The sequence below is a fragment of the Apteryx rowi genome, unplaced genomic scaffold (genome assembly GCF_003343035.1).
Source record: "Apteryx rowi isolate R43461 unplaced genomic scaffold, aptRow1 scaffold_828, whole genome shotgun sequence".
Lineage (NCBI taxonomy): Eukaryota > Metazoa > Chordata > Aves > Apterygiformes > Apterygidae > Apteryx > Apteryx rowi.
This window is the reverse complement of record NW_020451125.1, coordinates 238,599-265,391: the sequence shown is the minus strand read 5'-3', so window position 1 is coordinate 265,391 and position 26,793 is coordinate 238,599. Positions and strand designations below refer to the sequence as shown.

The window sequence follows — 26,793 nt, the reverse complement described above, 5'->3', positions numbered from 1 at the left end:
ATGAGAACAGAAACTGAAGTGACACCACAAATATTATAGAGTGAATATTTGCTTTGAGTTTTAGATTAACGCCAAAGACAACAAACTGATTCAGTTTGACTTAATGTTTGTTAGCTCATCAGATTCAACAGCGATGAACAGTGTGAAAACTGTTAACACTACAGATAACACAACTATAGGCTTCTTATAAAATCACAAAGTTGCAATATTGTGCATGAAATAGCTACTTTCTTTAAGAAAATAATTATTTTTCATAATCACGACAAATAATCTGATTTCAGTTACTGTACATATATTTCCTTGCAATACTCTGGCTGTCCATAAATACTGGATCCACAGATGCCACTTTTGCTGCTATAAAGGAGTGAATACAGTGTAAAACTGCTGTCAGATCCTGAAATTCAAGTTCCTGAAAGAGGAGGAAAGAGAAAGAAAAAAGAGAAAAAAGGGAATCATATTCAGGTTTATACACATTTTATGTAAACACAGAAAAGACTGGTCAGCAAACAACAATGGAATTTAAATGAAAATTTGAATCTCTATGGGAAAGTGTAAAGTTAAAAGTGTTATTCTTAAAAGATATATAACCTTACCTCTTTCACTAGTATGAGTATGTCATTTTAGTTTTCAATCTTTGTGCCGCTTTATTGTTGGACAATGAAAGCAGACTCAACTTGCAAGAATAAATATCCAACATATTTTAAAATATTTGAAGGAGTAAGGACAGTTGGGGCAGATGTGGTGCCAAGATACAGCCAGGAGGGGGGTGAGGAGGACACATACTTTGGCAGCCTCTTGGGAGTCAAATAATCAAACTGATAGGACAGAGGCAGGACAGAAGCTGAGGTAAAGTCACACTACAGTCAACGTAGAGAAATAATGGCTGGATATGAAATTCATATGTCCTAATTCAGCAAGAAGGGCAGACTTACTCCCAACCAGTTCTCGAATCCCTTGACTTCTATAACTTGCATTTAATTACTTGTGCACAAATTACATCATTCCTTTTTCCCAGTTTTCCCAGACAGAAATGGGGTAATTTTTTGCAGAAATACAGCAAATATAGTGTAAAAAACATGTTTCATTTACATTATACTGTGATTTGTAAAGTCTGCACCTGGTAAGTATATTGTGTGGATATTTGGAAGAGTTTTTGGTTTGGAGAGAAGACATTTGCTTTCAATGGGAAATTTATTTAAAGGCATTGGTTACATTAGTTCATCATGGCACACTCTATATGCTTTCTTTTAAAAAGAAATCAAAGAACTGGACTTTTGTTTTTCCTATCAGAGTATTTTATGTTTATCTTCTAAACAAAATTGCTTCAAACAGTATATCTGRAATTCAAGGTTACTATTCAAGAAAAGCTAATCATCACACCAATTTGGGATCAAAGGCTATTTACTTGGCAGGAGTGGTTTTGCTACTAATAATGAATGTCTTAAACTGTTAACAGCTATTTATGGTGTTTCATTTTGTGACACTTTACATGCCCAGGCTGTACTCAAGGAATCAGTGACTGAAATTATTGGAAATACTCAGGAGGATAAGAGTTACCCACATGAGTAATGACTTCAGGATCAGGCCAAGCTTGCTAAGAAGCGCTTTTGGAAAACAAAGATACCTGTGCATATCTACTTCAGCCATAAAGAGTATGGTGCATTTATATGGCACCTTTGATCTTTCAGGGACCCAGAAGTCTGGAGTTACCATAGGTATTTTGAAATTGGACCAGGATGATAGAGGTCATCTTTACGTACTATAACCTACGACTTTTTTAACTACCACAAGTAATCAGAAACTCTGCTTTTCATCTTGTCCAGATTTACAGTGTTCATCAAAAGATGTTTGGCATTTGAGAGATTTATTTTTCCATCATGGGATATTTTTTTCCAATGTCTGTTACTATCCTATTTCCAACTCTCTTGTGATTAAGCACTCCCAGAGATAAATATCTTTTTGTTTCTTTTCAACGGCTTTATTTTATCGACTTTTTTCTTTGAGATGCTTAGTTTGATTCCCTTGGAAGCTACAGATAGCAAGACAGGTGTCCTTGTAAACATACTGATATTTGAACATACTGTGCAGTAAATAACAGCTATCTTTTTTATGCTATGGTGACAGATAGCTGTATTATTTTTAATAAATATTTTACATATCTCTTTTGTATGATAGAATCTTACTGTCTCCTCTTCTATGACAGTAAAGTATTATCAAAATGCTGGGTCACTGTATACATCCCCAAGGACAGTAGACAATGACTAACTCAGGCGTTGATACACAATAAATAATACTGTGATTTCATTACTGGAAATCAACTTGTGAGCAAGATTGGCAAGCCAGGATAACTTTCTTCAGGGAAAATCTTCAAATTAGATTAGCCATATCTCTTTGCTCCTGCTTGGCAGAATCCCCAGGGTAAACTAAATATACTTTGTATTGAAAAAGCTGTACCTGGCTCAGTAGAAATCAAAAATCCATTTGGATTTGTTAAGGCACATCTAGTAAACAGTGATACTGGACACAATATTTCAGTTTAAATATGGGACAAATTGCTTGATTTCCCCCTTAGACAAGCGCTAATCAGAGTTTTCACATGAAAGATGTGTTCAGCAAGAGTCTGAATAAAAAGAACTCACTGGGAATTATGAATGATTTTTAAAGAAACTGTTAAATCTTCCTTGATTAAAATTATCACAGACATAGGATCATTGCTGATTTTTTTGTACTATCTAGGCTGTAAATATGAGAATGCAAATAATTGTGGATACTTATTCTGCCTCAACTATTGCAGAAAAAAAAATTGGTATTTGCCTTTCTACTATTCCTTTCTACTTTCTACTATACTACATTTCAAGAAATAGTCAGGGGTCCTGGTGGAGTTGTGAAGAGAATAGGAAGTGCTTCATCAGGCACAAGTGGGAAATAAAGTAAAAAGGGGAGAGAAGGAGAAGATAACTTATCAGACTTAGCATTTGAGGGCTCTGCTTCATGCTGAAGATGAGACGCTGTACTGATTTTTTCAATCAATTGTGCACAGGTTCTTTACAACCTCAGGCACATGTAGTTTATTGTTTCAGTGATTTTATTTCCCACTAAGCACATTTATTATCCTCAGAGAAATGTAATTTCTCATTATTGTCTACTTTCTCCAACATAAGGTGGCAGTAAACAATATTACTATGCAGTAAGAGTGATAGAATGATATTCAACAGGCTCCCAAGATATGCTCTTCCCGAGGTGTAACAGGCATTACAAGTGCCTTTATCTTCTGTGAAACACCCAAGAAAGCTACAGGGAAAGGCCTGCTCAGACACTATAGCCTTGGGACAGAAAAAGTTTTGGCAACCAGCTGTCTTCCTTCTGGTGCTTGCTCAGTGCAGACAAAAGCCTTAGAAAACAATGCTTTCAGCCCCAAGTCCTGCAGAGCATACTTAAGTAGAGAGTTTTAGATGCATATAATAATCARTCCTGGGTGGCTCATGATCAGACAATCACATTTTAACTCTTTCCAGAATTTGGAAACACAAGAATTTCTCAATGAAACAGCTTGGAGACTTTGTTAACAGAAGTGAAGTGACTCTCCATTCCATTCAATAATTGTTCTCCAAAATTACTGACCAGTTTTCCTATAGCTTTCCAAGAAAAAACAGCTGAATTCAGGCATTATGCATAGCCATTTTTCATGCTATTACTTTAACTATTAAGTTAAAGTAATAAGTAATTTAAAACAACTTATTATAATGAGATATGTTATACAGCGTGCCTCTAGTTTTCCTTCTGTATAGTGGGTGAACATTTTAGTTTTTATAACTACCACAATAAAAATCACATATTCTTTTATCTGAAAGCAGCTAACTCAGGAGAATGGATTACAGAAACATGACAGAAAATTAAGGAAACTTATATGAGGTGTCCAGATCAGATTCAGGTCTTGGGAGACCGACTAATATTCATCTTTTGTTGCTTTTAACAGCAAAGCTCTGCTTTCAGGGTGTGTAAAACATTCCATGTATTTGCAATGCAATTCAAAGTGCTATCCAACTTCCCACTGCTCAGAAACTCTCACAGTCTCTAGTCAGCCGTGGCAACGTTATCATAATATCATATTCAGCAAGATGTTGTTACCTGTGTATATTTTATTGCAAAAAAGTTCATAAACCCTTAACATGATTTAAATGCTGCACTGGACATGCTTCTGCATTATCAAAATGTGAACTTTGTAGTCTCCTCTAGGACGGGATACAAAACTATAAGGACTCTTGGGAAAGGCAGGTGGATATTACAGCTTTATTAAAATAAGACAGAGCTGCTTATGTAGGGAAGAAGTATGTTTTGACAAGATTCCAGCCTGCTTTGTTAAAAAAAGAAAAGGCAGGGGGAGGAAAGAAAGGAAAAAGGAGTGAGAGAGAAAGGAGAGAGAAGTGGGGAGGGAGAGGGAGAGAGAGAAGAGAGAGGAGAAGGCGAGAGAGAGAGAGAGAGAGAGAGAGAGGCTGGTTCTCTCAGCAGCTCTAGATATTTTTTTGTCATGCTGCACCTCCATTTCTGTGGTAAGCTTATTGTTGTTCCTATGAATTGCATAAATGTGAAAAAGGTAAGAAAGGATATAATATACCTTAACTGGAATAAAACTATCCACTGTAGAAGTTCTCATTCTGAAATGTGTTAAACAGCTATGAATCCCTATGAATTTAATGGAAATTACAGACTGACACTTCCAAGATTATAAAATAATGGCAAATACAAAACACTCCTACACTCTAATAAAAACAATAGGACCATAAGCCGATATTACTGATGAGCTGAATGTACTATTTTTGTCATCCATGTCTAGTTAAAAAAGAAAAAAATAAAGTAACATTAAAGAAAAAGGCAAAACTCTCTCAACCTCTGCTCTTGCATGCTTGCTAGTCAACAGATTAAGAAATAATTACCCTAAAAGAAGAAAACTCTTTTGAGAACTTATAGCAAAGTGAACACTTAGGTAACGAGTAATAACTGGCATTCACTTGCTGAAGTATTCATTTGGGCCTCATACTCAAAATTAGATCTCATTGTGAAAGAAAAATGAAGAATAAAATGTTGGTGAAAATCCTTTGAGGAATTTAAGCCCAGATAATCTTTATTATGATTTTTTTTTGCATAATAAACAAACCACTTATTCTATTTTGATTGACAGATATGGAGCATGTATGGAAATAAGTTTCTAAATATATTTTATTGAATAGATGCATACTGTAAATAAATACAAATTAATATAAACACTGTCAGAAAAATCTAGTGCTATTATGTAACTTTCATTGTTCAAGTTTTCTGAAACTGAAATGAAGTACACACTTATATTTTTCAGTAGAATACAACCCTTAATCTAAAACAGTATATCAGCTTATATTAGTGTATCAGCTTAGGATGCCATAGTCCTACAGTAAGTTAGTGCCACAGGGTGCAGCACGTACACTATGTCCTGCAAGGAAGACAAAGCTTTGCTGTGTCACAGCTCCCCTATCACCATTTAGCTCCATCCTCTACCATCTCAGACCCACCACATTAGCAACTCATTGACGTGACACTGCTGAACATTCAACACACTGACCAAATGCCCCAAAGAGCTGAGAAAAGAGTCCTTTACAAACCTGCTCATTTCTATACACCAGCTTTATTCACATCTAATCTATATCTGTTTATCAAGACAAACAATCAGAGGCAACCTAACACAGACTGCAGGCAGGACTTCAGGCTGCCCTGACAATGTGAGGTGAATAATCATAGAAAGATACAAGAAGATCAAAGGTAAGGATGTCTCAGGCCTGGCGACAGTCCTTTCCAACACACCTTTTGTGGATTCCTCATTGCTTCTGTTAGAGTTTGGAGTGTGGAACAAAACTGGAGAAGCCCCACCTGTGTGCATGAGAGAGCTTGTCTAACCTGATGAGATTTACCTTTTGAATATTAATTTTCTGCTATTATTTCTATCTAATATAACTTATATATAGTTGAAAGAGGAGCAGTATTGCTAAAACTGTGTTTTAAGTGAAGACAGGCTTTATTTTCTCCAGTTAACACTGCAGGTCCCTCAATTTGGAGGATTATTTTCAAGAGGGATGCTAGTTTGGGAAGCTGTTATAGAGCAGGGTAGCCAAATGGGTGGCTCATGTAAGTACTCTACAGGCAGTTTACCAGTTGATTCACTTTCCAGCGCTCTCATGTCTTCGATATTTCATATATGGCATACTGCTTTACAAGACCGAGTGTCAGGTTATGTTAGGTTATTTGTGGGGGTGAGCAATCATGTGGGACCATATGAAGAGAGGAGCAGAGCCCTGGAGGTGTCCTGTGCAAGGCTCAATTAGGGGTGGCCCACGATGGTGGTATCAGAGGACTAGGGTTCCCTCTGTGGCCTCACACATCGGAAGCACTCACAGATCCAGCTGATCACAGTAATATTTGACCAGAGGATCAAAAGTATGAGTGAGGCTGTGGTGCTTGCTGTCTGAGGGATATCTGATGTCCATGCTGACTGCCTTTACAATCCTGATGGTGGCTCACCAGAGGCAGATGTTGGGAAATGGAGAGTCACATATATCCAAAGCAGAAATTGGAGTGCAGATTTGTGTGGGCTGAGGATACAGCTTGTTYAGAGGACTGGTATTGTGCTAGTGGATACAGCTGGCAGGCAGCTTACAACAGAGAAAGGGGAAGAGGACTAGGGTTTTAGCTTGGAAATGTGGATTTGGTAGGAAGATAGGAACTGCCTCCTGGTTTGGGGAAATGCAGGTGCTGCATAGTCAGGTGACATGGGGTGGATATATCTCTTAGCAATAGACCATCTGGAACACTTTTTTTAGCGTAGAAATTCGGTTTCTTCAGTTTTAGAATGTAATGAGAATTTCTCCTAGAAAATAACACCGATGCCACTTCTTTCAAATGAATGCATTGCTCCCATAATCTATGTTTCATTTGATACTCTATTTCTCTCCATACCCAGCCAGGCAGACCACTGGGTAACTAATCATGTCATGCACTCTGTGTCATCTAACTCCACCCTTCTGCTTGTTTGCCCCATCTGTGATTGATGTTTTTACTTTAATTAAGGTTCTCAGTACATTTCTATATGTATTTAGAAGAATTTGTGTGTGTCTAATATTTCACTAATCAGGGCTATTTCAGTTTACTGTATATCTCCTAATAAGTGGATTAAGTACAACAAAGGCATTAGAAGAAAGACAGCAAGAGAAGAACATAAAAGATTGTATTAAAGCAGTGGGAGGACGAGACTGCAAAACTGTCAGCTGGTACTRAGAATATGAAATATGTACACATTGCACTGATTGGCATCACTACATATGCATTGCCAAGTAAGAAAAATGCTTGCTCTTTTCTGTCCACCCACCTAAAAGAGCTGAATTTATTATGTACCATAAAAAGCTTGCTTGCACAGGCCCATTGCACCACTACCACACAACACTTAATTTTATCGATTACTCCGAGAGCTGTTGGATCACCATTTGAACAAGTCACGAGCCTGCATAATACGACAGGTAGACACTGTAGACACTGATAGATAGCGTTATTGTGCCCTGTGTATTCCATGGCTTCTTTAAGGACATTGGCAAGCCTCATTGTTTATTAGTTGTTGACAAAACTACAAATATTACTACTATATCCTTCAGCACATTATTTCAGTCCTTCAGATTAAAACGATAATCAGACTTTTTGGAAAAAAAAGAACAGATAAAGATAGCTAAGATTTTAAGTCTCATCAGCAGAAATCATCAAAACAGCAGAAGAAAATCTTGAATTTCTGCTATTTTTTTTGACAGTTCTAAATCTCAACAAGTATGCCAGGGCTTGGAACTGATCTTTGCCATATCATGGTTAAGAAGAGCAAATGTATTAGTAGCTCACAGCTTGTTAAGATTGTCGCAAATATGCAAAGATAAATTATCAGCAATGGAATGAGGCATGAAAGTTTGTTCAGCTATAAACTTTTAGTTGGCCTCCTGTTTGTGTCTGTCGTTTGCACAAACAACAGAATGATAAGCTAAAATTGTGCTTTTACCTTGCAAGTGTAACAACCAGTTCCATGATGCCAACAGTCTGTGACAAATGAATTGCAACTCTATCTATAAATTGTACTTAAATTTTTAATACTTGTTCTACAGGGATCTGGAAGAGTCAGACAGCTCTTCAMTTCCAGCTTCAGTGATTCTAAATGTCACTGTCTCCTGTTAAATCTGTAACACTTTTAAATGTTGCACTGGCGGATGCAAACTTTGTTAACGCACAAGAAATTCATTTGAAAAGTTGTTCCAGAGATGCTTGTCTAGGAGCAGCCAACTAAATTAATCTCTTCCAGCAAATATTAACATAAATTTCAAACAGCAATCAGACTGTCCAATCCTGCCACACAGGCAAAGTCTTAACTCTTATCCACCATCATCTTGTGAATCACTACCAAGCTCTCAAGATGTTCAATAGTAAACTGCCAGATGTCAGCAACAAAAGACCCATGTTAATAGAAATGCAGAAGGGTTTGAGTACTAGATTAGAGATAAATGTTGCTCTAAAGAGACAGCTTTGCTTGTACTCTCTTTAACTTGCCATATCTCTCAACAGTACTAATGTGGAATAAATATTCTGTCAGACAAATACAGTGAAATCTAACAAAAGCAACCCAATTGCTGACATGTCCTTGACCATGCTGCTGAAGTTTTAAAGAGAATGGGATTTGCTGCAAAACTATGCTGAAGAGTTTAATTGCAAAAGCATACCATGATGAATACTCTCTGAAAATACAAGTGTTGAGGTCTGAAGTCAGTGAACAAAGGAAACTGTATGTACTAAGATAAATATACAAGGTTCTCAAGTTATATGCCTAACAGACAGGAAGTGTATGGGACAAAATGTAGCTGAAGCTTTGTTATGGCTCACAATAATCAAGTGACACCATGATTTCTCTTAGTGGATCATTCTACTGAACATTATGTTATAGTAGTATAAGCAGAACACAAAGAGCTGTCTTCAGGCTTGCCATTGCTCCTGTTTCCCACCAAAAATAAGTTGGTCTTGTGCTGAAAGTAGCATTGCCTTAATTTTAATTGCTAGTGACAATTATTGAAAATAATATTTTTCATATCTAAAAAGTACACCATTTGCAAAAATGTCAAATCATTAATGCTGAGAATTCTTTTTATAAGGTCATCCACATTGTTTTGTTTCAAAATAGTAGGAAGATATGCAGAAGAATAAAAATTCTGAGTCTCTTTTCTTTGTTCTTTCCTTGATGAAATATTTGAGACCAAGTTAGTAAAAAAGGAAATTTAGTGAAGAAGGAGAAATAAGCTCTCTTTACCTTTGCAGTGTGAATGAATTGCAAAAATATAATACCATCTTTTCTACAGAGTARAAAAGAAAAGGATTAAAAAACTGGGAAGAAAAGGAAAATGCTCATATGGCTCAATTAAAAAGAATCTTACATTCCAGRTAATTACTCCTTAACTGGGGCAGATAAATTATCAATATAATCCTAGAAGTATTAATTTTGGTTAAAAAGARGAAGAAAAACCCTAAATCTTGAAAACTCAGTATACATGTCATGTAGGCTAAGAATACCTACTATTATTAAGATTACTTGTCACTTCTCAGTATGGGATCCTGCATTCAGGTACATAAGCTATGTATAACTTTGCCAAATTTTGAATATTTTGGTTGATATTTACCATATCACCTTTCTGCAAAAGATTACTTTTGTAAATAAAATTTCAGCCAAAACAGTTTAATCATTCCTGAGAAGATGTGTGGGGAAAATCTATTATTTTGCCCATATTGAAAAGCTCTCATGACATTTGCTTTGAAAAACTCTAGTATCCTCAGGTTTCTCGGGGAGACTCTGAAATTTGGCAGGGGGACGAGGTTTGTATCAGGACGTCATTTTTTACTATTCCTGTGAAATTTGCCCACATTTGTTAATTGGGAAATATAGCTGGCAAAGATAAAATTTTCACTGAGCATGCTCCAGCTTCAGACTTCAACCATGTAGAAATTAAAGGGGTATGAACCTGGAGCAGGGAAATTCAGGCATGTTATACCCCTCCATTTTGCAAGCAACTGATTGAAACTACTTTTATATTTTCTCTTTTAATCACTGTTTGTGTACCTTATAGTAACTTAATTTAGGCAGTATTTACCAACATTATTTATAAGAATGTTATGTGGGACTATGCCTAAGCCAAAACAGATCACACCTATTGTTTCTCTCTAGAGCAGTTATCCTGTTAAAAATGGAAAGGGAGCAATTTTGATATAATCTCTTCCCAACAATCTCTCCCATTTTCTGGAATCTTACACATCAGTCTGGACTTTTCAAACATGACTTCTACCAGCTTCTAAATACTGCCAAAACTAACATTAAAAATATTTTAACCACCTATCTTCTATATTCTGACTCGTGTTTGTAACTGCAMCAAAAAAACATGAATAGGCAGCTCCAGCTCAAAGAATTCCATCTCTTTATTCAAGGAAAACAGTCTTGCACAATCCTTACAAACTCCACACTAACATCATGGTCCCAAAATGCTTCATAACTAACCACTGTCTTCCCCCTCTCAAAACAACCACAGAGGCACCCCTTCATAAAGATCTATTCATGTGCTAAGTTGCAAACACATAATTTTTTCAGTATGTTTTTAAAAACATTAAGTCTGATTTCCTGCAGGAATGAAGCGATGAAATCACATATGTGTGCATGTGTGCAATTTTTGCTTCATTTGTCAAAGAGGTGGACACCTTGAAGAAACTGAACTTGTAGAAGCATGGTGGAAGTTGCTGGCTAGCTTTGAGAGGTCCTGTTACCACCACACGCCGAGGCAAAGGCAGGGAGAGCATCGTCCTTTTCTGTTCTGACCAGCAGCTGGGGGCAGCTGCTCCCTGGCCACCCATCAAACAAGGGTTATCTAACCAGTTAATACACACATACCTCCAAACCAGCTAAAAAAAGTGCTTTCTATTTTCCCACTGTCAGCATGGACAAAAATATGCCATGACTTGAGAGTAGGATGGTTTCATTGCACTAACTTTTGGGGGATTTCAAGGATTTGGGGTAGAGACATCACTGGAAGTATTAAAGGTACAGTAAGTTTGGGAAAGTACTGAAGTGGGAAACTATGAGGGGAAGCTGTAGGGAATATGAGGGACCTTAAGGAGACACAAATATTAGGAATCTAGGCCTTATTAGTTCCTTTGAGCAGAAAACCACTTATTTTAAAAGGAAAAAATGCTTTTTCTTCATCTAAAACAGAAATGTACAGTAAGAAGCACTTTGCTCAAATTTACAGGAGAAAAATATCTCTAGCTAGTCACCAAGACACAGAAATAGAATTCCCAAATGTGATTCCCCCCCCTCCCCCCAAGAATTTATAAGCATGTAAAATTAGACTTAAACAGGTAAATTCTTTTGCAGATTAACTCTCCTGTTTACTGCCAAGTGAACAGGCTAAGTCATCCTTATCGAGCTTTATTTCACATGCAGTGGCTCATTTACTCAGGAGAAATGAAACTTCTGCTATTTGATGACATTTCCTGTTTCTCATTATTGGCTGCACTTCACCCTACAGCACCACCTGCCTTTATAAAATCTTTCTTTCAGTACGATAAACTGAGGTAGATATTGTACAACACTGCGGGTATCATTGCTGTTTATTTCCTGACCACTCTAATTCTGAAGTCTAAGAAGTAATACCATTTACAACTATGGTAGGCATACACCGAATCTGGAGTGGGGAGGCTGCAAAGCTTTATCCCCAGTCCCACTTAACGCGATATCCTAATGGGTACACTGCACAGAGCAGAGCCAGTGGTGAAAGGTACAGTCACTGAAATCTTGATAAATACTCAGCTACATAGTATCCCTCTGACCTTTAATGAGCTTTCCCTCTGTTCTTCGAACATTTGCAATGACATGTACATTTAGGTAAATGTCTAGTTATTGGTCTGTATGAATCCACATAGTTCATAACCATGTACCATCTCCCTTTTGAAAATTTCAAAGTACCATACAAAAATTCACAAAAACTTTGCGAATTATGGATGTATTTTCATTAGAGCTATGCAAAAGAATACTATTCAATGTTTTGCTAAATCAGCACTTCTGGACAAAAATTGCTGAAAAATTATTATTAGAGCTCATTTTTATCTTTATTTTACAAATAATAAAATAATTGAATTTTCATAAAAAATAAAAATTACAATTTTTCTATCTGGAAAGCAAAATTTAAGGAGAAACAATTAAAAACATAATTACAATGAATGGAAAATACAGGGTTTTTTAAAATAATCTTATTGCTTATCACAAGAGTTAAAGGAATGATTCTGTATTAAAGCAACAGAAAGGGGCCATAGCCAATTATCACACATGGGTTATCTAACCATTCAGTACACGGATCCAGGGATTCATATTCAGGTTTTTACACTAGGACAATCTTCCTGTCTGACATTGAACAAGTTACTTGAACTCTGTGCAACAAATGACCATGTATAACATGATGATAGTAGTTCTTTTTTTATCTCCAAGGAGTACTGTGAGGATGACTTGGAAATGATCTGCTCCTATGGTCAGGTTATTATAGTACTCTGTATTTTATAGTAGATACTATCTTTTGCAGCAGAGCCAAATAATAACTTAGGTTAAGTTTGCTGATGAAATACTGAAAACTTTTATGACAAGGAGACACCACAAAACACTAACCTTTTAAACCAAAAAAGCCATTTTCCTCTGGAAAAAGAATTCAGACAAACTTTACAATTATATCTATAAATAATGGATGGAAAACACAGTCACATAATCAATACCTTCTGGAATAGTGTACTAGTATAGATATACAAAGGAAGACACATTGCATTTGTTGTATCTCTATGATAAACAGAAAAGGTCAGAGATTTTCTTCACACAACTTTTTTTAAATATTAGAAAAGACAGGTAATACCAGTTCTGCCTTTGTGTGTGGTCACTAGAGCAAATTATCAGCTTGCAAGTGGCAAGTGACTTTAACTGTGAAACCCCAGGAAAGAATGTTTGGGAATATTCATAGCTCTTAAGATTTTTTGCTTGCTTGTTTCCACTGACTTTTGTTCCACTAGATCCCAGCTGAACCTCATTTAGCTTCCTCTTCTCTATCATATCTCATTCTTCTCATTCCTTTGAAAACTGTGTGACTGCACATTTCCCTTTTCATTTCCTCATATTTTCTTGAATCTTTCTCCAAGCTTCTTTATTCATTAGTGATCTCAGCCTTGATATTCCATTTATCGAAGTTTTATCCCATCCCCTAGACGATACATACAACAGCATCAAACTGGGGATCACAGGACAGAATCTGAGCCCAGATGCAAGTGTTACAGCTACACCTACAGATAATGATTCAAACTGGAATCCTGAATTAGAAACTGCTGAAATTCAGTTCGGAATTTGAATTCTAAGTTCCACAACTTTCTCTGATGTTTTCTAGAGGGAAAAAACCAGACACTAGAAATACCTCACATATAGTAGTGCCTGTATGTCATCACAGCTTAATGCCAGATCCTGCACAGCGCTGAGCACTCTTAMCTCACAGTAGAACCAATAGATTTCAGGACATTCTTGGCCTTTTGGAAGATTATTTCCTTTTCTAAGGCAATAAATGCTATACCATATTTTATTTTATCAGCAAATTGTAAACATCTATCTTTGTGCTTAGAAATTTGTCTACTATATGGCAGCTTTAAAAATACATTTTGCATTTAAATAGCCTTCTTTTTCCATTATCCTTTTTAAAATCAGTTTTTAGATATTATATCTTTTACAGGTTGACTACACAACTTTACAGAAATGATCTTTCCGAAATAATAAAATGCCGTTTATCATAACACAATGCAGTAACAGACTTGTATAAATAGTGCAACAAATCTATAGACACTACACCACTTTTATTTGTTGTGGAGTTTCTAGAGAAAAGGGAAAAAAAAGATAATCTGTGATCTGCAGTTCACTATGTGTGTGTGCGGCAGGAAATGGAAATTTTGATGTCTTGATAGTAATTCCATTTCATTTGTTACCAAACTGAGAAAGCATATGCCGCCTACCTTTGTCTCAATTTGTTTGGTGTCTAGATTCTGAAAAAGCAGCTTTACTCTTGTTTTCCCGTCATCTGAAGATCCTTTCAGCTGAGAGAATTTAAACCTCCACAGCACATTCTAAAGAGAAAGAAATTTGATTAAGGACTCTGTTACACAATGTCACCTAGAACTATAGATAACTGATAGATGTTGACGTATTAAAATAAAGCTTTAAGCCAGTTGCACAGCAAATAAAATTAATGGTTCTGTATCATATGTGAGAGAAAAAGATATAGTATTAATATTCACTAACTAATTATCTAGAAATTCTCTGATATGTAGATGTTTCACTTGTGTATCTGAAATAATATCAACATCTATGGCAAAAGCTTAATTCTAGAATGAACCATGAGGATATTTGTATCAGTTTCAGTTTGAACACAATTCCATACAATATCTTAATCTCTCATGTTTCAGCGGGCTCATCTGCATAGCATAGGTAATAATACCCTATACAGGTGTTGCAAAGTTGAATTCACTGACGTGTGTAAAGTGGTTTGAAATGTGCTATGGAAATGTGAAATTGTTATTTTTTAATGTGGTCTTGCAAACTACAAAAAATATGTTCTCTGTTATACAGCTGTTTGCAAATACATAAGAATTCTAGGGTATGACCAAACCTAGCTCTCTTACGGGCTTACATATGTGGTCTTACTACTAGGCAAATCCTAGATCAAAAGGATGTTTTAATAGTTATGAGGGTGCTTTTTAAAAACAAACCCTGGGAAATTATTTTTGAAACCACTTTCATTTTCTGTATTTATTTGAATGTTTTCTATTCATCACCTTTAAAGGTATAACAAGTTCAAAAAAACAAACTAACAACTTGCATCCAGATTTCCTGCTGAAGTTTCCTTAATGTCCTGTAATGTTAATGAAAATCTGATGCACATGTTGAGATGTGAATCAGTCCCTGGACACTACTGAGGAAACATGATTTAAATGCTTTGAAAGCTATTTCAAAAGCACACATAAAACAGGCAGAAAATTTTTGATATGTTCCATTTTTCACTTTGCCTCACTGCAAAATATTCTCCTTATGTAGACTGGCTCTATACCTTCACTTGGAAGTAGCAGACTTTCTCCCTGTGAATTTGTCCAATATTCTGTAGATAACGCTGATTGGATTTGGGGTAGAATAGCTGCTCTGTGAGTCACATGCAATTATAGAAAGAAGGAATACCAGTCCTCTCTAAGTGAGTTGAGACTATTTCCACCATCTGATAAGGTTGATATTCTGGGGAGTTTTGAACTATTCTCTGTAAATTAGACTACTGCCATATATAGTTGGTAAATTCAAGAAAGAATGTGCTGGCTTATTCCTAATTTAGAACATAGTTAGCTTGGAAGAGAGCAGGAGCCCTGCTTCCCTCAAATTAATAGTTTGGGAAGTTATTTCTTCACATTGTTGCTATTACACTATATACCTTGATGCTAATGCTAATGATTAAATATTCACTCATCACATATGCTAATTGTGATTAAAATCCCACCATTCTGAGTGCTACAGCAATGCAGAAAAGAAGAATATCTGACTGAGAGATGTTTAAAATGAGAAAGGTAACAAATGTTGGGATATTACAGAGTTTGTCTCATTGGGCAATAATTTTGTCTTTGTAGTGGATATTGCACCACTTGAACAAATGTCAACTGATAAACACAACAATGTATATTTAGCGTGAGGAAAGCCTCATGAATTTAAAATATTCTGTTATGGTTTTTACAACCCTACTAATACTTTGTAATGCCTTATTAAAAAAAAAAAAAAGTCTTACAGGAGGCAAAAAAAGCTTGATTCCATCTCCTGGTTCCCAGCAGACACAAACCCAGTTGGCTTCTTAGATTTCCTAATTTAAAAGATGAAAAAAATCAACTATGCTATGGCATTGTGATGGTGCTTAAATTTTACATTCGTGAATAGAGTTTAACTGGGTCCAGAGGGCCTAATTAGACCACCTGAAAGGTATTCAAAGCTTAAATGGGTTTGGATCTAAATAGAATAGATGAATGTTCTATACAGTGTAACTGCTGAGGATTGAGAGGAAACAAGGACCTAGGAACAATTTAGCAATAATGTGCATTGCTGGAGTGATCATCTCTCCCAACAGTTGACAGTGTGTGAAAAACAGAAGAAGCAGATGGCTCTGGAAGGCAGAAGAAAATGAACACTTTGGGATTCCTTTATTTTAGGTGAGCTGCTGGAGGCACAGAATAGTGAAGGTGAACCAATTAAGGCAGCTAGGTACAAGAAAGCCTCTATGATCACATACAAAGCAGCTGCAGGTGACAAGGGTAGCTCTGCGATATGCCCCAAATGGTAAAAGCTGCATGAGTTAAAGTTATGATGACCCTGGAACAGTCAACTCCAGCTGGCAATTATGGGCAGTAAGAAAGAATTGTGCAAGTTGCCCATTACTGCCTCATTCAGAGGCTTGAGGATGCACATGACATCTCCATCTCTCACACAAATGTACAATAAGTGTATATAGGTCTTCAAAATTTTTACATTTTAATCTATTTAACTTTATTCTGTATTTTTCCTTTAGGTAAGCAACAAGGATTGATCTAAATCCTCCTGATCACTGAGAGTGAAGGTAGGCACTTTGGGTCAAAGTCCTACTCTTCCTGTACATAAAATCTTGGTTCTATTGAATGCAGCAGGAAAAGGTTTTTAATTCTGGCTTATTTTCTGATCTTTTGAAAATGAATATCAATAGACAAGTTTATAATCCTAAAAGTAGGAGTACACTCAATCAACCTACACATTTAAAAGAAACATTCTCTATAGTCTAAACCAATGAGATTGCATGTAGCTTTAGGTATAGAAAGTAAAATGTGATATGCAGAGCACAGTTTGAGAAAGCAGTATCACCTTAAGGCAGAGAAAAGTATGCAAAGATGTTTCTTGGGATTTTACCTTCCTTAATGGGATAGCAAATGCAATGTAAAGTCTAAGTTTTCAAATGCCAGTGGTCTTGGTCATTATTTTGCTTCACAAAGATTTCAAGAAACATGCATTTTGGATGACAAAAAAAACCACTAGATTCTTTGTCAATATTTTAAAATGCAGTATATTTCCTCTTTATGTAAAATGACTTACTCAATTTCTTTCATAGACACTTGAAAGAAGAGAAAGCTTTCATTTTTGAGTAAAAGATGATATTTTTTGGGAAAGACCTTCTGCTGTATAGCTTTATTAAGGTAGAAACATTTATTATGTGTAAATTTAATTTTACTTACAAATATAGAAATTCATTTAAAATAGCTTAAAATATCATTTAAAATTATATTTAAAATGGTAGATTTCTAGATATTGTTTGGAAATTGGTATATGTCATAAACCATCCACAACAGGCATTTTAGATGCAGCCAATCTGTTTTGCAGGATAAGAGAATTTAATCACATAGACTATGACTGAAGCACATTGGCCGTGGCTCTGTCTAGTATGGACATAGCCTAGCTTTCCTATGACGGAAGAATAATTAATCTTATCTTGTATCTGTGGCTTCAAAACAAACTGAATCAGATGACACTTCAAGATTTTATAAAGATTACTAATCATGAAAAAAATAAAGTATTTCAGATACTAAGAAATCAAGTTCTGTGCTAAATATTAACTTTCTTTCCTTTTATTACTTGAGAAGAAAATGAGCTGTTTTATATCCTCTTCCAAAATCACTCTTCACATGCTACAGTACAAATAAATTATCCCTTTCTAGTCTCAAATTGGCTGCATTTCAGTGGTGCCACATAAATAAAAATTGCAGTATTTTAGGGGAAGAAATACTACATATAAATGGAAAAAAAMCCACTTTTATTATTATTCCTGGAATTATCAGTCAAGGGGAGTTATGTCTTCTGCTCCTTTTCCTCTTACCTTTGTTTTACTGTCAAAACAGGTAAATCCAAGAGCAAAGTCAACTGTGAAGCACAGAGTATCCCCTTGCCAACTGCACACATATGTTTTAGACTGGAAAAAAAGCATGAATTTTGAGAGAACAGCCATCAGTTTCATTTATCATATAAGAATAATGTATACATTTTTTTGAGCATGAGAAGACACTCAGCTGGCAACACTACTATTGCTTTATATTATTGCATTTTAAATTAATAAAAGCTTTGACAGTAATGTAGTATCAGATCAGTTAGCTAGAGATTAACTGGAGGTCTTTTTTATATCAAGAGTCCCTAATTCTCAAAATAAATAACATATTCTTGGAAACCATCCTTTACAAAATGCAATGTAGAACAAACAATGCCAAACCTGACCATTTCAAAGCTTTCAGAAAACTGCTTACACCTGACCTACTAATGGTTTAGCACATCATTTTCAACAAATGTGCGAGTAACATTGTCTAAATATCTGGTGATTACAATCTAATTATGAAAGAATTATTAAGTAACCCTTATTAACCCTTCTTTCTTATTCAAACTTTGAAGACAGTCTTTTTGCAACATTTTCATGTGTAAACTTGGGTGACATGCCACTGCACTACTTTTGATTAATGCCAGCTAATACAATAATTTAATACTTAGAGCTAACTAGCACTAATTAACCAGTACTGCTACTTGCTAGACAGTACTATATATATGCCAATTCTTTGATCTCTTTTTAGGTTAAAAAAAAAAAAATTCTATTTAAACTTCAGAAAAAGCTTTACAAAAAAAGTCAATGAAAATTCTCCTTTACATGCATTTTTAAGACTAGCTAACCCGAATGTATGTTGCATTCTGAAAGCAAGAGAGAAAATTTCAGGTACCAATAGAGTATGAAATGGTTTGATGATACTTAAGTCAATGGCAAAAATCCCACTGACTGTGGGAGAATGGTTAAGCGAGAGAGGGCATGCTTTCTTAGAAGTGAGCAATCCTGCCTTCATGATGAAGGGAGGATCCCACGGCTATGTAAACTGTCCTTGAGCATTCCTAGACCATTACAGAAGGGGAAGGCAAGTAGTGGTAAACAAGTAAAGGAGGGGGCCGACAAGCCCCTCCACAGGAACAGCAACTTTGCACCAATCGTGTATTCRCCTTAGGCGCGTGAACAGACTGTAAACCAATCATACAGCTATTGCTAGTGCATGCTTATTGCTTGTCTATATATACTCTGTGTAAGCTCTAATAAAGGGAGAACGACCATACTCATATTGAGACTCATCGTTACTCCGGGTCCGTCCCCCCACTCCGACAACTGACCTCTGTATGAGTAGAGATAAGGTCCTGCTCTCAGACCTTCCCCACTGAAGTTTACAAGCCATTTTTAAAATGCTTAATATATCCTCGTGTTTTATGAAAGCTTTGGGTTTGTTGTTGTTTTTTCCCAAGAGAGCATCACACTGTCATCTTACCCTTACACACTTGTTAATTAGAATTTTCGTACCAGGATAGTCTCTTTGAATGCCTAAAAATCGTTTTAACACAAGAATGGCCAGGAGGAGATTGAAAGCATTAATAAGCTTGCTTAAGTTATTGAAGGTTTTCCACTTAATTATTTTTTTAAAGATATTTTTAGTATAATATAAAAATTTAGTATTTAGTATCTCTGAAGGTTTTCACTATTCAAAAAAATTTAGAGTTATATCAACATAAACATTTCTGAGTTACACATATAACATTTTATATAGATTTTTGAAAGGGCTTGGAATGAAATTCACTTATTCACAGACTAGTATTATAATCAGTCGAACAATGACAGAGTTGTAAATTATTTCTGAATAAACTATTTTACTCACTGGTGTTCAAAGATCGTATTTTTGTCATTTTAAAATATTTCAGTGATTGATACTCAATTATAGCGTTTTTAAATATCCCCACATTTTATATGGTAATTAAAATGCAGCATTAAGCACCAGTCATAACTTATTCTCCATTATTTTCCAATTAAAAAGGTTATACTAACTGAGCTCTGACTCAGCAAAGCAATTTTAAAAAATCAAAATAAATTAGATCCCCCAATGAGTAAGCATCTAATTACATAGCTACAAATGGTGAATACTAAAATGAACTATTCACAAATAATTAAGCCTGGAGTATTTTATGAATATTCAATATTTGCAAATAATGTAAATGGTTTGGAAATTATTTGCAAATAAATACTAAAGACAAACAGAATATGTTGCATTTTCAGCATGATAAATATTGCAAATAGATGTAATCAAGATTTATACTTACAAAAGACTAATAGCTTTTTTAACAACAGATATAGTTTGTGTTTTGCCATATAAAGTAGAGATAACAACTGTTATTAAATTTAAAAGCCTGCTTATGGCATATGTTCCATGACTCAACCTCTCAAATGCCTCCATAAGATAGACTYCCATCCCCACTCATTCAGACTAGTACAGACCACTGTCCCTTTCCATTCTTGACTTTGGCAATAAGCTTCCTTTACACTTGCAATTATGGGATCACCCCTGGGTATCTACAGCAATTGTCTGCATGGAAGTTTAATATTAGCAGTCCAGGTTTGGATGTCTTTTAATGCAATTTTGGAGAAAAAAATGTCAACAGTACTGCATATTAGCCAGCTCTCTGAGGTGTCCAACTTGAGGACTCACAGTTTAAGCAACAGAGAGGAAAAGAATGGATTATTTAAAAAGTAAATAATCTTCCTTACTTTCAAGAAATTAGATTTTCTGGGCTTAAATCTAATGCTGGCTTGTTACAAAAAACTTGGGTAAGTACAGGTAAATGAGGATCTGCAAAGTCTCAGCCTTAAGATATGCATTAAAATATTTTCCTGACATACAGCAATAGTCTAACACTCACATTAATTTACATAAATGCAGTTACACAGATCATATAGATAAGGAAATTCAAAACAATTGCAAGTGTGGTACAGTGACAATGTTTGATTGACACTGCTGCAGACTAGAGCAAATATTTTTCCAGTTTTAATCTTAGTGGCTCTGAAAGGTAGTAGGGATGTAGACTCAGAGTGCACTACTGATGAGATTTTTTAGCCAAAGTATTAAGAATTTAGCTGTTAAAAGGAAGGGGTTATGCCTAAACTGCATCAGATCAGATCAGAAAATTAGCATATATTTCCCAGATCAATTATTTAATGTTTTCAAAGTCCTTTGATAGTGAAATGATCTGTAGAATTATTATTTGTAATAAAAGATGATTACAAAAGTCTTATCTCTGTATTTATTCAGGTACCACTATCTCAATACATATACCTTTAACTCTTGAAAATATCATTAAGATGACAATATCACCGGCTAAATAGAGGGAGAACTGTGTTTCCGACTCATGCATAAAAGGAATCTTTTATACGCAGACCTCCTGTGCCATGAAATTGCTACTTCTCTTCAGCAAATCACTGAAACAAAACTGAGATGTTTGTACAAGAACACCTGGGGTCTATGACTCCTGGGGGAGAGTGAGGAGAAGCCTGGGTAGAGCACAGTTTCATACTGCAGGAGGAGTTAGGAAGAAGAAAGGGTCCTGGAAGCTAAATGATGGGAAAGCAGGTCCTGTATCTACAGGCAGGAGGTGAAGAAGAGGTTTCAGCCATATAACAAGATCACCTAGATAGCAGGTCTTCACCCCCATCCATGAAACTCTTTGCACATCCATAGAAGCATTATACTACAGTTTACTAATGTTTTGATGCTAGGAGAACTCAGTACTTTTTTTTTTCTTCTTTTTTTCCTAGACACATCACCAGAGAGTCAATTACTATCTTCCATGACAAGTGCACACCTGCTGGTATCTGCAGGTGGTAATTAGCATTGAAGATGTGGGTCAGGTACCTCCTAATGGTAAAAAGCAGAAATGCTTTTTTCATGGTCATGTTCCATGAGTTTTTACATTAGCGAGGGGACCAGGGACAGGTTGCTTCAATTCTCTTAAACAAAGACTGATGTAGGATTTTGAGTAACAATTAGAAGAGCTTTTTCAAAAATGCTTGACAGCAGGCCAATTAATTTCAAAACTATTTTTTATGATCATCAGTATGATCATCTTTCCTTCAGAAGGAGGGAATGTATTTGTGAACAGATCTGTTAACATAATGAGGAGGGCTTTAAATTTGGTTCATTGGGGGGGGGGGGGATGACACACACCTAAGTCCAGTGGTAAGGAAACACTGAAAACGGAGAATGAACATGTGAGAAGAGGCTACCAGAGGGACTTTCACATCCACTTAGAAAGCAGGGCATTCAGCAGTATACCTCAAGTGCCTGTGCAACAATGAATGAAGCTTGGGAAAAAAAGAATTATCAGCTCATGTCAGTGGACTCCAACATGACTGGAATTACAGAGATGTAGTGGGTAATATGCACAGTTGCATATATTCTGTTGAGCAGGAACTTTAATGTTTTTGATCAGACAAAGTATAGCAAAAATTACAGCTCTTTTGTTCCAAATAAAAACAAATTTGGCACCTACATTACTTTGCATGTTCACTTCCCCCAAAGCCGTTGGAAAAACAGATGATATTGCTATACTTTATTGCTTAAATTACACAGTCCCCTTGCTACTCTGTCAACTACTTAATATATGTATACACATATTTGCACTAAGAGGTACTGTACTTATTTATTACATGTATGGGGGAAAATAGATACTATTTTTCAATATACTCATGTTATACAGTTCCGCACATATTTACTTTATAAAAATAAATAATAAAAAATAACCAGACAACAAAGAATTTTGTCAGGAACCATAACGTATATGGTACACATATTGTACATCTTTCTTACGTCATTTGAAGTTAAAATATATGCTATGTCTCTGAGTGGAAGTTAATCTGTCACCGATCTGCTAACTGCTAAAATCTTAACACAACTTTGCTTACAACACGGGASTGTTTGCATTCAAATTAAGTTAGAATTAATTTCTTAAAGTAATTAATAAATTTTGAGAATAATTATTGTTTTCCAGGGACAAGTCATCCCAATTCCATGCAAAATAAACAATACAGTTGATGAGAACAAATTTTACTTGCTCAGTAAAAACAGTATCTACTTCATGTATTATTAAATAGCCATTATTACTTGTTCTGGTGTTTTTCCTTGTTTATAGTTAACTACCAATAAAAATATACACAAACCATAACAACAGTTACTACAGGAACAGCTGTAGCTTTAATGTGTTTTATGCAAATCTTAAGTGATAACCAAAACCTATTAAATCTATTAATGGCAAAGTTCTCTTGAACTATTCAAGATTTGCCTGTTTTTACTTAATGTCCAGATAAGAACTTAACTATATAGGCTGAACTAAAAGGTATTTGACTTTTTAATAAAGTCTGTGATTTCATAAAGACTTAAAAAATTGAGCTTTATGCACAAGAGGGGGACGGTGGAATTTTAAGGGACTACATGTGTATGAAGTGTTTTGTTTATCATTCTCTATTAGATTGGACACTAACATAATCATTGAATTTAATTATAAGAGTTTTCCCTAGAAATAGTCAACAATTCAATGATATTAACAGAAAATTCCAGTGTTCCCAGTTTGAACTGGTAACATTTTGGTATCATACAAACATCACTGATATTTGTATCACCCAGGTTCTAAGACCAAGCAATATATTATATTTTAGTATTTTCTTTAGACATTTAATATTTTCTTTAGTCTTTCTGCATTTGGAATTATGAAAACTATAAAAATGGGAGGAAGTTTGTGGAAATTGTCAGAGGAACCTGAAGGCCTGACACAGAAAAGAACCTAAATGAGGGGTTCTTTTCATATGCTTTAGATGCAAAATAAAGCACAACAGAATTTAAAATACAGTGAGGGTTGGAAAAAATAGAAATTGGTACAAACTGCTGACAGTTTGTACCACATATTCTTGCATTAAGGAGACAGACTTTATAGAACCACAAGTAAAAGAACATAATATATGACATGTCAATGCCCTTGTCTTTTTCTTTTTTCCATTTGTTAGGCAGTTATTATACCCTACAAGGGTGAGGTTTCAGAATAAATTCCAAAGTATTTATCAATACATAGAGTTTGTTAAAAGCCTTAATATGGGACAGGATAGGCCAAGAATAAGCCTTTCTGAAAGTCTACTTTTAGCATACCAAAACTCTGAGGAGGAAGTGAAAATGATGATAAGAGCATACAGTTGTTATGATTGTGCAGAAAAATGTATCTCAGCCCACATCTWGTACACTCTAGAGAATATACTAGGAAGCATACAAAATTAAAACCCTTAATCCTGAAGAGAGTCTACAACATTTTCTTCAACAGTATTTTTTTATATAGAATTACTAGTGCTGAACAGAAGTGCTTTTTAAACTTTCTGAAATTCCAAAATAATTGATTTAAAAATGCATATATTTTGGTTTTCTGGTATGTGAAAAATTCTGAATGATATTTTCAGATATCAGGTGTATGCCTGTCCCAGATAACTTTGCAAAGGTATCAGTGAAATAATTTGTGTACCTGCGCATGAATATACAGTATCTTCACTTAAAAAATGTGGCATACCCACTCATGTAGTCATACCTTTAAGAAATTCATCATGTCACAATTAAAAAGTTACAGAACTGTGATCATCATGTGATCATAGTGTTAACTGTGATCACAGTGTTAAAGAACTGTGACAGATAGACTAGGACTGCATGGACTTGAAGCCTGGAACCAAATGTTTCTCTACAGGGAATTCTGTTTCTATAGGAAAACTGTGTCACAGTCTCAGCTAGAACTGAGCTACTTGGCAAGACTAGTCAACAATGCAGATATGGTTACCTACTCATGGCTATTGCATTCTCTCTGTAAAGAGAACCTAAGGCTAGTGTAAAGCCAACAGAAGAAAAAAGACTTGCTATCTCCTCTGCTAGACAGGCAGACTATGGATCAAATTGTTAGTAGAAGGCAATGAGAGAAATGGAAGTAGGAGGACAAAATCAAAGCCCAGGTAGCTTAGTGGGAGTATTCCTCTAACAGTGAAAATTCAAATGGCATGATTAAGCTTAAGCTTAGGTTGGGAAAAGCTTTTGCTTCCTCATCTCTGCGCCTGAGCAACAGTTTCATGGATTCGTAGCAACTATTTTTCCARAAGGAAAACCAAAGTACAACAGTGTACTGTTTAATGTTTTCCTATCTCTAGAATGTCCTAAGCATATTTTCACATATCTGAAGCAGATTCACAGAGCAATCAGGCTGGCAACATTCACGTCAGTAGAATTTTACTGACTTACTCTAGCAAAGGCACTGACTTGTTTTCAAAAAAGTTCTTTATTATATAATAGAGGGTTCTTCTTTTCCAGTGATTTATAAAAGCTGGAATGATGCTACTACAGATTTTGCAGTTGAGAAAGGATTTAATTAGAAATATCAACAAGAGACATTCCCAAGTACTATATTCAGTTCTGGATCAAGGCTCCTTGGACTAGAGTTTTCTTTTGTACTTGATTCTTACAAAAAAATCACAGAGAGGGAATAATAGAGAACTATAAACTTTTAAAAATGGAAAATAAGATGGCAAAATTTTAAGATTAATTTTCTCTATAAATCTGACATTCCATTTGAGTAACTTTCTTACAGCTTTAGTAGTTTCATACTTATGCAAGTCTATAATATTATCTGAAAAATAACAAAAACACACTCAAACCATGTAGTTCTTACCTAAAGCTTTGGATTTATAAATAAATATATTTATAATATATGCAACAATTTAGATTTATCCTTTTGACTTAGATCATTTGTAATTTTAAGAATATACTAGGATTTTTAGAAATATTGGTGTACCTTCATGAAAATCAACATTTTATATTAATCATGTTTTAAATATGAGTACATAAACTACAGAATATATAAGCAAGATTTTGTTTAATATTATAAATGCATAAAATTTCTTGTCTGTTTTACAACATTAATAAGTGCACTGCTTGATTCTTCCTCTGTATCCCATTTGCTGAATTATTAATTGTTTTTACAAATGTTAAACACATACAATTAATCTGTATAGTTCTAATGATCTGACTTTTGGTTGGGGAACTTTTCTTGCATTCACATGAAAATTAATTAAAATTTAATGGTGTTTCTAAAGATGACCAGTTAAATTGGAATGGTAGTAAGCTTCCCGTACATAATTAAAACAATCTAAAACGTAATTGTGTAATTAAACTGAGTGCTTCTGGTAACAAACTGATAAGTATCTTTTAACGAGCCTATAAATCTAACCTAATCTAACTGCTATTTAACATCTCACCTGAATTTAAAGAGGATATTCAGTTTGTCTATTTGTTTGCTTCATAAATTAAAATGCAGTATGTTCTAAAATTAGCATATGTTGGTCTTTCCATTATTAAAGGGTTCCTATGTATAATTTTGCTTCATATATGCTTTTGTCATCATCACAGAACATAAAATTAAGATAATGTTGACAACTTGATTGAACATTTTTGTATTGTAAATATATTATTTAATGCTCACAAGCATCACATTCATCAGTCCTGTTTTATTCATCTTCTTAGTTTACCATGAAGAATTAATAGATTCATAAGCTAGAAATGACAATTACTTCTTATTCAGACTGCTTAATTTCTGCTAAATTTTACTTATGTAGGGGAACATTTCTTGATGAAACTCAGAAGGTGATTCACACTCCTATTTCTCAAGCACCACTTAATTCCTAAAGATGCCTAGAAACAATCAATGTGTTTGTTTTGACTGCAGAG

The 26,793-nt window shown here is 35.1% G+C and overlaps 1 protein-coding gene across 1 annotated transcript in view; it reads right to left on the bottom strand.

Annotated features, from left to right (window-relative positions):
- Positions 1–277: 277 nt before the first annotated feature.
- Positions 278–26,793, bottom strand: part of SNTG2 (syntrophin gamma 2) — a 180,830-nt gene continuing 154,314 nt past the window's right edge. The window contains exons 15-17 of the mRNA XM_026089676.1: positions 18,027–18,119; positions 14,116–14,226; positions 278–409 (exon numbers count right to left, since the gene is read on the bottom strand). Coding sequence (XP_025945461.1) covers positions 278–409; positions 14,116–14,226; positions 18,027–18,119 — 336 coding nt within the window. The remainder of the gene's footprint in view (positions 410–14,115; positions 14,227–18,026; positions 18,120–26,793) is intronic.